The sequence below is a fragment of the Pongo pygmaeus genome, chromosome 9, assembly GCF_028885625.2.
Source record: "Pongo pygmaeus isolate AG05252 chromosome 9, NHGRI_mPonPyg2-v2.0_pri, whole genome shotgun sequence".
Lineage (NCBI taxonomy): Eukaryota > Metazoa > Chordata > Mammalia > Primates > Hominidae > Pongo > Pongo pygmaeus.
This window is the reverse complement of record NC_072382.2, coordinates 7,423,737-7,438,639: the sequence shown is the minus strand read 5'-3', so window position 1 is coordinate 7,438,639 and position 14,903 is coordinate 7,423,737. Positions and strand designations below refer to the sequence as shown.

Below are 14,903 nucleotides of genomic sequence, written 5' to 3'. Positions count from 1 at the left end.
AGCTACTCGGGAGGCTGAGGCAGGAGAATGGCGTGAACCCAGGAGGTGGAGCTTGCAGTGAGCCGAGATTGCGTCACTGCACTCCAGCCTGGGCAACAGAGGGAGACTCCGTCTGAAAAAAAAAAAAAACCCACATAATCATACACATCTGTTAAAACATGTTAAATCTGTTAAATCATACAAATCTGTTAAAAAGAAAATATATTGTACTGTTTAGTTGTTATCGTAGGGTGGAGGGATAAGGGATGACTTATTTACTGCTTTGCACCTTCTTGCATTTTCTAAATTATAATAGAAAAGACCGGTGAACATTATCACGGTGTTTTGACTATCAAAATCTTCCTTTTCAAAAATAGTCACTTCGTTTTGTTAATGTTGTTAGGAGTTCAGCTCCAAAGCTTAATTTTAAGACCAAAACTTCAGACAAAAAAAAGAAAAGTTTTTTTGTTGTTGTTGAGACAGGGTCTCACTCTCTTACCCAGGCTGGAGTGCAGTAATATGATCACAGCTCACTGCTGCCTCAACCTCCCAGGCTCAAGCAGTCTTCCCACCTCACCCTCCCTAGTATCTGGGACCAGTCATGCATCACTATACCCAGCTAATTTTTTTAATGTAGAGATGGGGTTTCACTATGTTGCCCAGGCTAAAACTATTTTTTAAACATATGTGCTTCTTAGTGTCTTCTCTTTTAAAAGGTAATGAAATTATAATCCCAGATTCAAGCTTTAACTTGAAACTGACTTACAACCACTTTGATAAGTAACTGATTTCTAGTACACAGTTCAAAGACTAGGTCCTACCCAAACTTTAAAAAATCCAATTGACTATTACCTAGATGTCCTCCTAGGTCAGGATCCTGTTTCTACCTGTAACTGTGATTTTCAACAGTGGACAAATGGGTTGGAATAAAGATAGACTATTTTTTTAAATGTGGTAATTTTGTCATTTATAGCCTCAAGGCCCCTATCATGCCACCTATTTCTCTTGCTGATCACATGGCAAAGTGAAATGTTCTTACTGCATTTTTCCTTCACATTGACAGATTTGGAGTTAAATGGGTTGGAGTCTGGGAATGGGGACGAGGAAGCAGTGGATCGAGAACCCCGACGCTTGAGCAGCAGGCGTTCTGTCCTCACTAGCCCTGTAGCGAATGGAGTCAACCTGGATTATGATGGACTGGGCAAAACCTGCCGAAGTCTTCCAAGTCTGAAGAAAACTTTGTCTGGGGACTCATCTTCTGACTCTAGCCGGGGCTCCCACAATGGACAAGTGTGGGATCCCCAGTGTGCTCCCCGAAAGGACAGGCAAGTGCATCTGACCCATTTTGAGCTTGAAGGCCTTCGCTGCCTTGTAGATAAGTTGGAGTCTCTGCCACTGCACAAGAAATGTGTCCCCACAGGGATAGAAGATGAAGATGCTCTCATTGCTGATGTAAAGGTAAGGGTTTGATGTGTTACATAACAGCTACTGATCCGGCTATGGCAGTCAGTTTCCAGATTCAGAGGGAGAAAATATAGGAATTTTGGGTGATCTCTGGTTCAGTCAGAGAGAAGTTAATATGCATGTGTGTTTGTTATTGCTGCTCAGTGTTTTCATTCCTAGAATGAGGTTATGTCCCTGTTTTGAAAATATTAACATTTATGTGTTCATTGAAGACTTATAAATTTAGTCTTAAACATAGGTTTCAGGCTGACCCCAAAAATAAAGTGACCCTAAGAAAATATTTATATAAGAAATGTTACATTAAACTTCAGTTACCTTGAGATAAAACGCAGGACAAAAGTGACTGATAGGAGTCTCATCCTAAGCAGATTGAGAGAAATGAAATTGTTCTATGCTGGGTTAATGCTGAGTAGCTTTAGCATCTTTAGATTCAAATTTATCTAGCATCAAGACTTAAATACATTGGGAAAAGCGTCATTTTAAAATAATTCATCCCATTGCTTTATCAAGTTTTTTCATATTGTATTTTTTTTATATTTATTTATTTTTAATTATACTTTAAGTTCTAGGGTACATGTGCACAACATGCAGGTTTATTACATAGGCATACATGTGCCATGTCAGTTTGCTGCACCCATCGACTTGTCATTTACATTAGGTATTTCTCCTAATGCTGTCCCTCCCCCAGCTCCCCTTCATATTGTATATTTTTCTTAAGGAATCTAGACTTGAGCTTTTTATTTTATTTTATTTTTATTTATTTATTTATTTGAGACAGAGTCTCACTCTGTCGCTCAGGTTGGAGTGCAATGGCAAGATCTTGGCTCACTGCAACCTCCACCTCCCAGGTTCAAGCAGTTCTCGTGCCTCAGCCTCCTGAGTAGCTGAGATTACAGACACCACGCCTGGCTAACTTTTTTATATTTTTGGTTGAGATGGGGTTTCACCATGTTGGCCAGGCTGGTCTCGAACTCTTGACCTCAAATGATCTGCCTGCCTCAGCCTCCCAAAGCGCTGGGATTACAGGCGTGAGCCTCCACACCCAACCTTGAGCTATCTAAACTGGAGGAAATTATTTTAAGTCTTTCCTCCTAAGTAACAATTAGTGTGAAGACCAAGAATTGTAAAGCTAGAAATAGCAATTTTCTTTTTAAATCAGTGTTTGGAACAATGGGTATGTATATTAGAAAGCTAATCGACAAGTTGTAATGTTATTTTGAAAACCTTCTCACATAGATTATTTTAAGCTACTTTTAAGCCATTTTATAAAGTTAGGGGGGCCGGGCACAGTGGCTCACACCTGTAATCCTAGCACTTTGAGAGGCCAAGGTGGGCGGATCACCTGAGGTCAGGAGTTCGAGACCAGCCTGGCCAACATGGTGAAACCCCATCTCTACTAAAAATACAAAAAAAGGCTCGGTGCGATGGCTCATGCCTGTAATCCCAGCACTTTGGGAGGCCGAGGCAGGTAGATCATGAGGTCAGGAGTTCAAGATCAGCCTGGCCAAGATGGTAAAACCCCGTCTCTACTAAAAACACAAAAATTAGCCAGGTGTGGTGGCAGGTGCCTGTAATCCCAGCTACTTGGGAGGCTGAGGCAGGAGAGTCGCTTGAACCCAGTTGGGGAGGAGGTTGTAGTGAGCCGACAGAGTGAGACTCCATCTCAAAAAAAAAAAAAAAAAATTAGCTGGGCATGGTGGCGGGCACGTGTAATCCCAGCTACTGGGGAGGCTGAGGCAGAATCTCTTCAATTCGGGAGGTGAAGGTTGCAGTGAGCTGAGATCACATCGTTGCACTCCAGCCTGGGCAACAAGAGCAAAACTCAGTCTCAAAAAAAAAAAAAAAAAAAAAAAAACTTATAGGGAATAATTTTGTGACCTCAGTGAAAATGGACTAAATGTCTCATAGTAGGTCTTTTCCATCCTTGATTCCTCATTCAGGTTTTCCGTGGCCACCACATAACCAGATGAGGTGCTTCTCAGCTTCTCCTGGCCACCTCAGGAAAGAATTCCAAAGACTAGGATAGGACTTCATCTTTTATTCTTTTTAAAATCGACATTTTAATTAGATCTTATATTGTTTATGCGTCAGTGAAAAGGTAAAAAATAACAGAGGCTTAAAAGGGGCAAAAACCTGGTGAAGTTGGTCCTTCTTAGTAGTGATAGAAACTAGACAGTTAGTGTTATAGTTTGGTTTTATAATATTTGCTATAAGAAGAGGCAGTTGATATCATCATGGCTTTTATTTATGGGAGGAAATGACAAAGTTCCAGGTAGGTGTGGTCCTACTTCTATAATGATTCATGTGTGCAACAAAACAAATTTAGCCATACTTTCCCAGACTTATTTCATACCCTTAAATGAACAAAGGACATTCAGATTTTTCATTTCCATTGTGGTAAGACTTATATTCCATTATGGATGTATGTGGGAAACTTTAAATTGTGACTTTTTTTTTTTTTTTTTTTTGGAGACAGAGTTTTGCTCTTGTTGCCCAGACTGGAGTGCAGTGGCGTGATCTCGGCTCACTGCAGCGTCCACCTCCTGGGTTCAAGCAATTCTCCTGCCTCAGCCTCCTGAGTAGCTGGGACTACAGGAGCATGCCACCACGCCCGGCTAATTTTTATTAGTAGAGATGGGGTATCACCATGTTGGTCAGGCTAATCTCGAACTCCTGACCTCAGGTGATCCACTCGGCTCAGCCTCCCAAAGTGCTGGGATTACAGGCGTGAGCCACCACGCCCGGACTAAATTGTGACCTTTGAGACTTTTAACTTGTGTAATTGTCTTAGGGACCCTAAGAAAAAAGAATTCTAAGGTTACACCTCATAACATTCTTTTGGCCTGGGTATCTGCATTTCTAATTCATGATTTTTAAAAATGTCTTTTCAGCCCTAGGGGATGTCATAACATTCTGTTGGCCTGGGTATCTGTGTTTCTATTTCATGATTTTAAAAAATGTTTTTTCAGCCCTAGGGAATGTCTATAGATAGATTTGACTCCATTAAATTCAGTTGTAAAAAGCCATATAATAATCCGCTAATCAATTATACAAGGTCAAGTGCGGTAGAAATATACAAACTCCCTTAAACTATTGGAGGCTGAGCGTGGTAGCTCACGCCTGTAATCTCAGCACTTTGGGAGGCTGAGGTAGGCGGATCGTTTGAGCCTAGGAGTTTGAGACCATCCTGGCCAACATGTTGAAACCCCATCTCTACCAAAAAAAAAAAATATATATATATATATATAAATTAGCTGGGCATAGTGACGCTCGCCTGTAGTCCCAGCTACTCAGGAGGCTGAGGCAGGAGAATCCCTTGAACCCAGGAGGCAAAGGTTGCAGTGAGCAGAGATTGCGCCATTGCACTCCAGCCTGGGTGACGGAAGTGAAACCCTGTCTCAACAACAACAACAAAAAATCCATTGGAGTAGTTTAACTAAAGTAGCTAAATAAGGAGATTTGAGGTGACAGAGTGGTACAATGGTATACCAAGGGAAAAAGTAGAAAGATTTGGGTTAAATATTAAGCAGAGTCAGCAAGAAGAGAGAAGAGTTAAGAAGAGACATCTAAAGAGGAGGCTTAGCATTATGAAAAGTGTCCGGAGATAGCTTGCTTGTGTTTATCAGGGACCACTGAAAAACGTGACTGCCATCACTGGCTAAGATATAGTGGCAGAGGCCAGAGCATGAGGAACAACTAGCCAGTGAGATGACTACACAGGCCGACAGTGTTTGAATTCTCCCTCCAGAGACTTGTCCACAGCTTCTCGTTTACCCAAAACCACAGTCAAAATGTAGCTGAGGTCAGAAGACAACAGATTTAGATTCCAACTTTGCAGGTATAGTGTCACTTAAGATCAAATAGATTAATTATTCCTATATTTGATCAGTTATGCTAAATCTCAGAAAAGATATAGCAAGCTTAGAGCTTGCATACCTTGAGAATCTGAGCATCACTCAAAAGAAAAAAGCATTAGATTGGGTAGGTGCTGAATCACTGCACAGCTGGGGACTTTGAAGTGCTAGAAAACTTGGTGCTTATAGCACTGGTGGCTATACTTCAGTGGGGGACAAAGCTAGTACAGTTTACCCTTCCTGCAGAGAAAGGAATTGTTTGCTGTTGTAACCTATCTGGCTTTCAGAAATAATTAGTAGAAGAGATGAGGGGAAAAGTGGTAGATGAGATATTCATAATATTCCAAGGAAAAATAGTGCATTTCAGTGCTGTGATAAAAGGGCTTTTTTTAGATTCTACAGTGTTGAAGAACAAGTCATAGAATATAGAGTTGGAAGGGGATTAAGTGAAAAAATAGGACATTAAAAAGTACTGACTTGGGCTGAGCCCAGTGGCTCACACCTCTTGTCCTAGTGCTTTAGGCGGCGGAGACAGGCAGATCGCTTGAGACCAGCCTGGGCAACGTGGCGAAACCTCATCTCCACAAAAATACAAAATTATCCATGTGTGGTGGTGTGTGTTTGTGATCCCAGCTACGTGGAAGGCTGAAGTGGGAGGATCACTTGAGCTGGGCAAGTTGAGGCTTCAGTGAGCTGTGATCTCACCACTGCACTCCAGCCTGGGCAAAAGAGTGAGACCTTGTCTCAAAAAGAAAGAAAGTAGGCCGGGCATGGTGGCTCATGCCTGTAGTCCCAGCACTTTGGGAAGCCGAGGTGGGCGGATCATGAGGTCAGGAGATCAAGACCATCCTGGCTAACACGGTGAAACCCCATCTCTAGAAAAATACAAAAATTAGCCAGGCGTCATGGTGGGCGCCTGTAGTCCCAGCTACTTAGAAGGCTGAGGCAGGAGAATGGCATGAACCCGGGAGGCGGAGCTTGCAGTGAGCCCAGATGGCACCACTGCACTCCAGCCTGGGTGACAGAGCAAGACTCCATCTTAAAAAAAAAAAAAAAAAAAAAAAGAAAGTAAAGTATTGCCTTACTGGTAAAGCTATCAGCGTGTGTATAAGGTTCTGTTTGGGAGGAGTTGTGGGTAATGTTGACTCCTGAAAGTGTACATAGGTAGAATGGGGTTTTCCTACTATGAGATTTTTTTTTTTTTTTTTTTTTTTGAGACTGAGTTTCACTCTTTTTGCCCAGGCTGGAGTGCAATGGTGCAGTCTCGGCTCACCACAACCTCCGCCTCCCAGGTTCAAGCAATTCTCCTGCCTCACCCTCCCCAGTAGCTGGGATTACAGGCATGCGCCACCACCCCGGCTAATTTTGTATTTTTAGTAGAGACTGGGCTTCTCCATGTTGTTCAGGCTGGTCTTGAACTCCCGACCTCAGATGATCCACCCGTCTCTGCCTCCCAAAGTGCTGGAATTACAGGCATGCTATCGCACCCAGCTGCTTTTTTTTTTTGAGACAAAGTCTCGCTCTGTCACCTAGGCTGGGGTTTAGTGGTGCCATCTCGGCTCACTGCAGCCTCCGCCTCCTGGGGTCAAGCAAGTCTCCTGCCTCAGCCTCCTGAGTAACTGGGACTACAGGCACGCATCACCACCCCAGCTAATTTTTGTATTTTTAGTAGAGACGGGGTTTCACCATGTTGGCCAGGCTGGTCTTGAATTCCTGACCTTGTGATCTGCCTACCTTGGCCTCCCAAAATGCTGGGATTACAGGCGTGAGCCACCACACCCGACCAAGATATCCTTAACATTTCTAAAATTGGAAAGTTGTATTCTTGATATATGTTGAATAAAAAGGTAGGACATGTAACAGTATGTATAGTACCATCCCACTAATGTAAGAAAAAGTGTATGCTTATTTGTGCATTGCAGAGGAATCTAGTAGGGTACATCCCAGCCTGCTGATAGCAGGGCACAGTAGGATGGTAGTAGTCAACTGGAAGAATTTGTGGTTTTTTTGTTTTTTGAGATGAAGTCTTGCTCTGTCACCCAGGCCAAAGTGCAGTGGCGTGATCTAGGCTCACTGCAGCCTCCGCCTCTCAGGTTCAAGTGATTCTCCTGCCTCAGCCTCCTGAGTAGCTGGGATTATAGGTGTGTGCCACCACGCCTGGCTAATTTTTGTATTTTCAGTAGAGATGGAGTTTCACCATGTTGGCCATGCTGGTCTTGACTCCTGACCTCAAGTGATCTGCCTGTCTAGGCCTCCCAGAGTGCTAGGATTACAGGCATGAGCCACCACGCCAAGCCAGAATTTGAGTTTTTAATCAGATTGTTGTTTTTGTTGGTATTTATTTTGGCGATAAAGTAGTTCTTAATATATATGCATATATAAAAGAAGCTTTTTATATAACAGTATATCTGGCTGCCCAGCTCACTTAATAAAGCAAATTCAGTGTTGTTGAATACTTTTCTACTTTCCTATTTTCTCTAAACATTTTGATAAGCCTGCCAATCATACTTTGTGACTCTTGGGTAAGTTACTAAATTTATGAAAACCTATTTTCTCCTCTATAAAATATCTCTGTGAGATTGCTGTTAAAATTAACAAGATTAGTAAAATACTTAATAAGCAGTGCATTATTACAGCCAGAAAAAAGTTAGATGTTACAAATCTATGAAATTCACTTATTCCACCGCTCTGAATAATGCCTGCCTGCTCTGTCAGGAATCAGATTGAATGTTAAGGAAACTATGCAGACATGCCGTGGTCCTAGCCCTCAAGAGCCTTAGAGTTCAGTGGCAAGGCAGATATAAAAGTGGGCTAAGAAATAGGAAGTAAGTGCAGTCCAGGTTTGCAGGTGCCTGGCATGACACAGGGCACAGAGCAAATGAGTGAGAGTGGCAGAGTCTATCCTGAGGAAAAGAGATGTTCCAGTCTTCTTAATTCACCAGCTAATAAACTTTCCTGTTACAGGATATAAATTTATTACTACAACATTATATAAATGGTAAAAGCTTTCAATTTATAAATTGGAAAATTGTTATTTGTGATGTAATAGGCTACTGATACTCTTATCTAAGAATCTTAACATTTTATTTTGGAACTATGATCTAAAAATTTATATTAGGCCCCATCCCAGGAGTATGATGAGATGGAAGCAGAAAGAGTTATGGTTGCAAATAACTCCAGAAATACTAATTAGGAATTCTCTTCAGCTGATAATTTGGGGGTTATTCTGACACTGATAAAAGAACTAGTAGAAGACCCATTATAGTTAGCTCTTATTCCATTAAGCCAGATTTTTAAATGTTTTTAAAATTTTCTTTATTATTATTATTATTATTATTATTATTAGCAACGAGGTCTTGCTGTGTTGACCAGGCTGGTCTTGAATCTTGAACTCCTTGCCTTGAGCAGTCCTCCTGCCTCGACCTCCCAAAGTGCTGGGATTACAGGCATGAGCCACTTTACCCACCCAACGCAGCTTTTTGTTTGTTTGTCCTGGGTCCAGGCTTACAGATTTTTTTTTTTTGTAAAGCAACCTAGGCCAGATGTGTTAGCTCATGCCTATAATTCCAGCACTTTGGGAGGCTGAGGCAGGAGGATCACTTAAGGCCAGGAATTCAAGACCAGCCTGGGCAACATAGTGAGACTCCATCTTCAAAAAAATTAAGAAATTAGCCGAGCATGGTAGTGTGCACCCGTAGTCCCAGCTACTCGGGAGGCTGAGGTCTAGACTGTAGTAAGCTGTCATCGTACCACTGCACTTTAGCCTGGGCAACATAGTGAGACCCTGTCTGAAAAGAAAAAAAAAGCCAACCATATAAATAAAACTTTATTTGCAATATTTACTAACAAGATATTTGTAATAATTCATACATTCTTACTGAACAGAAAGTTTTAAGTAATGTAACTCATTTATGAGGCATATATGGTTAAAGTTACATATAATTATTTTAAATCTTTTCCTTATATTCTTGTATTATGTAATGTCATGGTCTCAGTAATTCTTATCTTTTTTGCCTATCTTTTATTCTCAATTAGCAGAAGGGGGGAAAGTTAGGCCTTGTTTAATTTGATTTGTGATTTGGAAACTTACTGGGAGTGAGTTTCCTAGTGCCCTGTGTGATTTTTGTCCTTTTCTGGTGGCCTCTAGAATTTGCACTTGCTGCAACTTGAACTTATGTTTGTTTTAAAGTAATATGTTTTCTCTTAAGTATTCATACTTTATTATCTCTATAATATAGATAGCACTGAAGATCAAAATAAGCATTTTGCAAGAAGACCTCTCAATAGCTAGATCACTGTTAAGGAAAGCTTTTCAAACAAAATAAGCCGATTGCACTGAGTCTTGAGTCTTAAGATACAGTGCCAGGGAGAAGTTTAGGGTTAGGATGACCATGTAAGCATTTCCAGGAGGAGCTCAGCCGAGAGCACAAAAGTCTGTCCTTCCCCTGGTAAACTACTATAAAAATAACATATGTAGCCCCTGGCAGCAAAGCTCCAGACTTTAGAAAGCCTAGTTAGCCACTGAATCTGTACCAGAAACTCACTGAAACAGCTGTCCTGGAAATAAATAAGAATGCTTAAGAGCTAGATGTTTAAATCAAAGCATCTGCAAAAAAGGCACGTTACATTTGTAAGGGTCTAAAAATCACATAAAAATCACATTGGCTCTAAAAAAGACCCAAACTGTTTCTGCTAAGTATTTGATTCCTACTCAGGTTCTCCCATGCTGATGTTTTGCACACTGTGGATCACTAGAAACTCAACCAGAGTGTGCACCCTCCCTTCCTCCTGTAGACTGAAGGGAGTGTGTGTTCAGTCTGAGCTTCATCCCAGCTGGGGATCCGGGGATCAGGGTTTGGTGTGCAGAGGTGTGAGCAATACCTGTCAGTCCGAGTGGCTGTGAGAAGGCAGTGAGGTGTCTTGACAGGATGCAGGACTGGCTGCTTCATCTGGGGAATATCAAGAATGAGACAGGCCAACAGACTTGAATAGAAATGGAAATCCAAGAGTACAATACTGGTATTCTGAGGGTAGGATAATCTTACAGGCGGAGGAGACTGCTGGAATTGGGAGAATGTGTGTTTCCTGGCTTCCTGCACCTTGTTTAGAGGCAGGAGGGCAAGGTGTGTTGCCCTTAGGTTGTGCCTCAGTTGTTTGACTTGGTCACGGTGGAACTGCTGCAGGATTGCTGCGCAGACATTTCTAGTACTGTACTGTGGGGGTGGAGTCCTTGTCAGAATCAGAAGCAGGCATCTGTTTTAGATGTAGTTGATGTTAGCCGTATTTTATTGAATATCTCAATATTGGCTGACATGGGCCATTTCTGAAGGTTTTTTGGAACACATAGACAGATTCTGGACTGTGGGCTGGGAGCAAGTCAGCGAGGGCAGGTGAAGCAGGCAGTGTGCCAGAGAGAGAAGATAACTCAAGAGGAACTCAGCTCCTGTGCCTAGTTCATCCAGAGAGGCGGAACTTTGGGCGACCCCCTCTACTTGCTGAGAGGGGAGAGATAAGTGTGTGTGCAGTCAGCCAGAGAGCTCTGGCAGTAACAGTGAGAGGTGACCCTGAGGGGAAGGGTGTGGACTGAGACAAGGACAAATGTGGGCCAAGGTGCCTAGTGTAACCCGCAGAATGAGTTAAAGCCTTCCCTTTGGCTGGCGCCTTCAGAAGTCTGCCACCGGGAGCCCTCAGGGGGCTGGCCCTAGGTTCTCCTATTGCAGTGGTGGTGGGAGGGAGACAGGGCGGGGGCTGTGGCTGAGCTCCCCTCCCTGGCAGGGCCTCTTCCAATCGCGAGGAAGAAAGCAGTTGCTGAACACACCCCCTCCCGGCTCTGCAGCAGAACGGCTGGGCCCTCTGCCTGGCTCGCTCACTCTCGCTCGGCTCCCCCTCCTGCCATCTTCCGTTGCAAAGCATTTCTGGGAGCTGCATGTGGGTGACGCAGCAGCATTGTTCGCAGGCACAGGAAGCCGCGGCTGAGCTGAAGGGCTCGAGAAGGAGCCCAGATCGCTGCACGCTGCTCCCTCTGGGTAGTCTGAAGGGTCAGAGCTGGACTGCCCTGCCCTATGTGCTCTGGGAGATTCCAGAATATTCAAGTAAATCCGGATTTTCCCAGAGGCAGAATATCTAACTCCTTCAGGAGAACTTCCAATACAGAAAACAAAACAAAGACGCTGGGGAAACTTCACCAAGAGCCTCGGCAGCTCCAGAGCGACGGGAAACGAAAGGTCAGGGGGTCGATCGGCAAACCCTTTCTGGTTTGGGGTGCGTGTAACTATAGGGACTTTTGTCTCAGTGAAGAGGCAGAAGAAAGTGCCTGCCGGGCGAGTCCAGGACAATGCTATGTTACTTCGTGTTGCTTGAGCCGTCATTGCACTTGTTCCCTCACCTGGTGGGATGTGCTTTTGAATTGGGTTGGTTGGCTTTTGAGAATTCTTTCCCTCTGCCCAGGCACCTTCTGTTCTCTTTCCCTTCCTGTGATCTGTAGGGTGTGGGCCTATGTTTAAATGTTCTCCCGAATGCCTGGAGCCGAGATAGGCGTCAGCCTTTCCCGCACTCCACCCCCGCTCTCCTATCCCAAACCCCCTCTAGTGAAGGGTGGTGGCTTCTTTATATGGTTTCTTGTAGGGCCTCAGCTGGAGTCTGCCTTTTTTGATGAAAGCAGGGCGTGCTTGGTTGAATGGCCCCAGCAAAATAAGGCTTGGAAGGAAATCTGCATTTCCCTCCACACCCACACATACCCCAGTAACTGAGTCGTGTATGTGTGAACAGCTGCCGCCCCCCACACACACACCGACACAGTTTTCCGCCTACCCTTCCCTATTCCCCACAAAAATCTTGCAGGTAGAATTAGACTGCTTTTGGTGAACAGTTAAGTTCCTTTTCTACTCTTGAACAATCGCAGATCTTACTGTGCAGTCTGTTTTGCTGAAAGTGGAAAGTCCCCGTTTGTGGACAGCTCAGTTCACTTCAGCAGAGGAAATGGGCAGAGTCCTACTCTTCGGCAGTGCGAAGTGGGGGAGGGGAGCCATGCACTCCCTAGCACACATTTTGAATGGACCTGAATTTTTCACCCTAGGGAGATTAGGAGCCCATACCAGAGCCTTGTCCCACGTGGCACCACACCCCGCCTCTTCACCCCCACACTGTATGGTACTAACAGAAAAGGATGCCATAGCAACTTGAAGTAAATAAAACATCCGCAAATGAAATGAGTTTGGGGGAAGGTGAGAGGCATCTGGAGACTTGGCAGAAGGGGATCTTAGTAGAGGAGCTTCTTGGCTATGAGTTAAAGGGTCTTTCTGAGACCCAACTTTGGGATTTGGAGCAGGTTAAGAATGAAAATACATAAAAGTCCTGGTCTGCGGGGCAGAGCACACAGGATTATGAGAAAAATTATTAGCAATGGCCTAGACTTGCTAACCTGTCCAGGATCAGAGTTTAGTATTTGCTGAAACAGTTACCATCCTGTACATACATACCTAGGGTAGCCAGAATAGGAATCATGTAACTTGTCTCCCAGATTTGAGTTATTTTGCTGTTGGTGTTGCTTTAGGGCTCATAAGGTCAGAAGAAGAAGGAGTCCATTATACTAGAAGATTTGGGTTTCAGGAGTTTCTGTCTAAAACAAAAAGATTTGGCCAGGTGCGGTGGTTCATGCCTGTAATCCCAGCACTTTGGGAGGCCGAGGCAAGTGGATCACCTGAGGTCAGGAGTTCGAGACCAGCCTGGCCAACATGGTGAAACCCCATCTCTACTAAAAATACAAAAATTAGCCGGGTATGGTGGCAGGTGCCTGTAATCCCAGCTACTCAGGAGGCTGAGGCAGGAGAATAGCTTGAACCAGGGAGGCGAGGCGGAGGTTGCAGTGAGCGAGATAGCACCACTGCACTCCACCCTGAGCCACAGAGTGAGACTCCATCTAAAAAATAAAAATTAAAAAAAATATATTTGTTTCAAAATAACAGTCAACCAGTGTGATTCACTTAAGTGGCATTTTCTCACTGTAGCATTCTTCGTAAGTCATTTAAATTTTATTGGTAATGCCATGAGAACTTTTGCCCCTAAGATTGTTCCCTTCCCCATTTAGAGGAATAAAAGCAAATAGCAGACTCTGTGTGTGTGTGTGTGTGTGTGTGTGTGTGTGAGAGAGAGAGAGAGAGAGAGAGAGAGAAAGAGAGAGATTTGAGATTGAGATTTCTGTAATCAGCCTTAGAAGAAAAGAGCCCTGGGTTGAATCTGCACATTAGGCTGTACCATTCATCTCATTAATTCTGTATTAGCCAATCATTTTTATGCCACTTGGTTCACATCTGAGAAATGAAGGCAATACTTAATTACCTGATAATGTTCACTAACTGGTGTAGAAAAGTGAAGAAGCAATAATAAAGTTTTACTGTCATATGTAGAACTGTATGAGAAGTAACACTTGTCGCCACAGTAGGTTAGTTGTTTCAGTGTGTTAGTATAATTAGTACACAAGTAAGGGATTGGGAGCAAAGGTGAGTTTGAAGTCCTTTCTGCTCCCCCACCACCACCACCCCGCCCCCAGTAGAGATGCGTCTTGCTGTGTTTCCCAGGCTGGTCTCAAACTCCTGGCACAAGTGATCCTCCCACCTCTCACAGGCATGAGCCACTGTGCCCAGCCTCAAAGTTTTGATAATATTGCAGCAGCCTAAGTTTGAGTTTTCTCCTTCACCTTTGATTTATTTGTTTTCCAGTGAGTCTCTATATGAAGGGCGAATACAGACAGTTGCCACCCTGCCTCCCTTGCTACTCAAGGGTACTGAGGCAGAGTCTGGATGCTGTTCAGGGTGGTTGGCTCTTTGTTCACCCTGCCCTGATTTTTCCTTCTTTCCCCTCCTACCCTTAGATTTTGCTGGAGGAGCTTGCCAACAGTGATCCCAAGTTAGCCCTCACTGGAGTTCCTATAGTACAGTGGCCAAAAAGGGATAAGGTAAGAAACTATTTTGCTTGATCTTTAGGCTGCTTAAGCCTTTTGTTAGTTGATCATTACCGTTCTGGGGAAAACAAGAACAACTAGAGGCAGATGGCTTTTGGTGCATTAATACAAACTGACAGAAAATCATTACTCAGTTCTGTTTTGACTCGTAGGTCAGGGTAATTGGCTATCTTTGGAGGTGACCTCTCAACAGAACTATCAAACTGGGAGGCCTCCCTCCAGGTTCAGATGCCAAATTGTGCATTTGTTCACCAAAATGCATCCGCTTCTATCCTTGTGACCAGTTACTCAGTTATCTTCACAGATATGATTGAAAGCCAGTTCAAATAATTACATAGATATCTAAAAGGAGCAGAGTTTTTCTTTGACATAGTGAGATCATTCTCTCAAAAATCCCCTTACCTTGGACTTTGCAGTATGGAATGGAAAAGAGAAGAAAGGGGCCGGGCATGGTGGCTCACGCCTGTAATCCCAGCACTTTGGGAGGCCCAGGCAGGTGGATCACCTGAGGTCAGGAGTTCGAGACCAGCCTGGCCAACATGGTGAAACACACCGTCTGTACCAAAAATACAAAAATTAAGCCAGGCGTGGTGGCATGCGCCTGTAATCCCAGCTACTTGCAAGGCTGGGGCAGGAGAATCGCTTGA

General features: G+C 43.7%; 1 protein-coding gene across 4 annotated transcripts in view; it reads left to right on the top strand.

The window, feature by feature from the left end:
* Positions 1-14,903, top strand: part of KDM2A (lysine demethylase 2A) — a 150,615-nt gene that overhangs the window by 121,865 nt on the left and 13,847 nt on the right. For 3 of the 4 annotated variants that reach the window (XM_054437445.2, XM_054437446.2, XM_063671671.1), the window contains 2 exons: positions 1,043-1,437; positions 14,167-14,250. In XM_054437445.2, the coding sequence (XP_054293420.1) occupies positions 1,043-1,437; positions 14,167-14,250 (479 nt within the window). Of the gene's footprint in view, positions 1-1,042; positions 1,438-11,077; positions 11,522-14,166; positions 14,251-14,903 lie in introns of those variants that run through there. The other variant, XM_054437447.2, reaches the window with a different exon arrangement.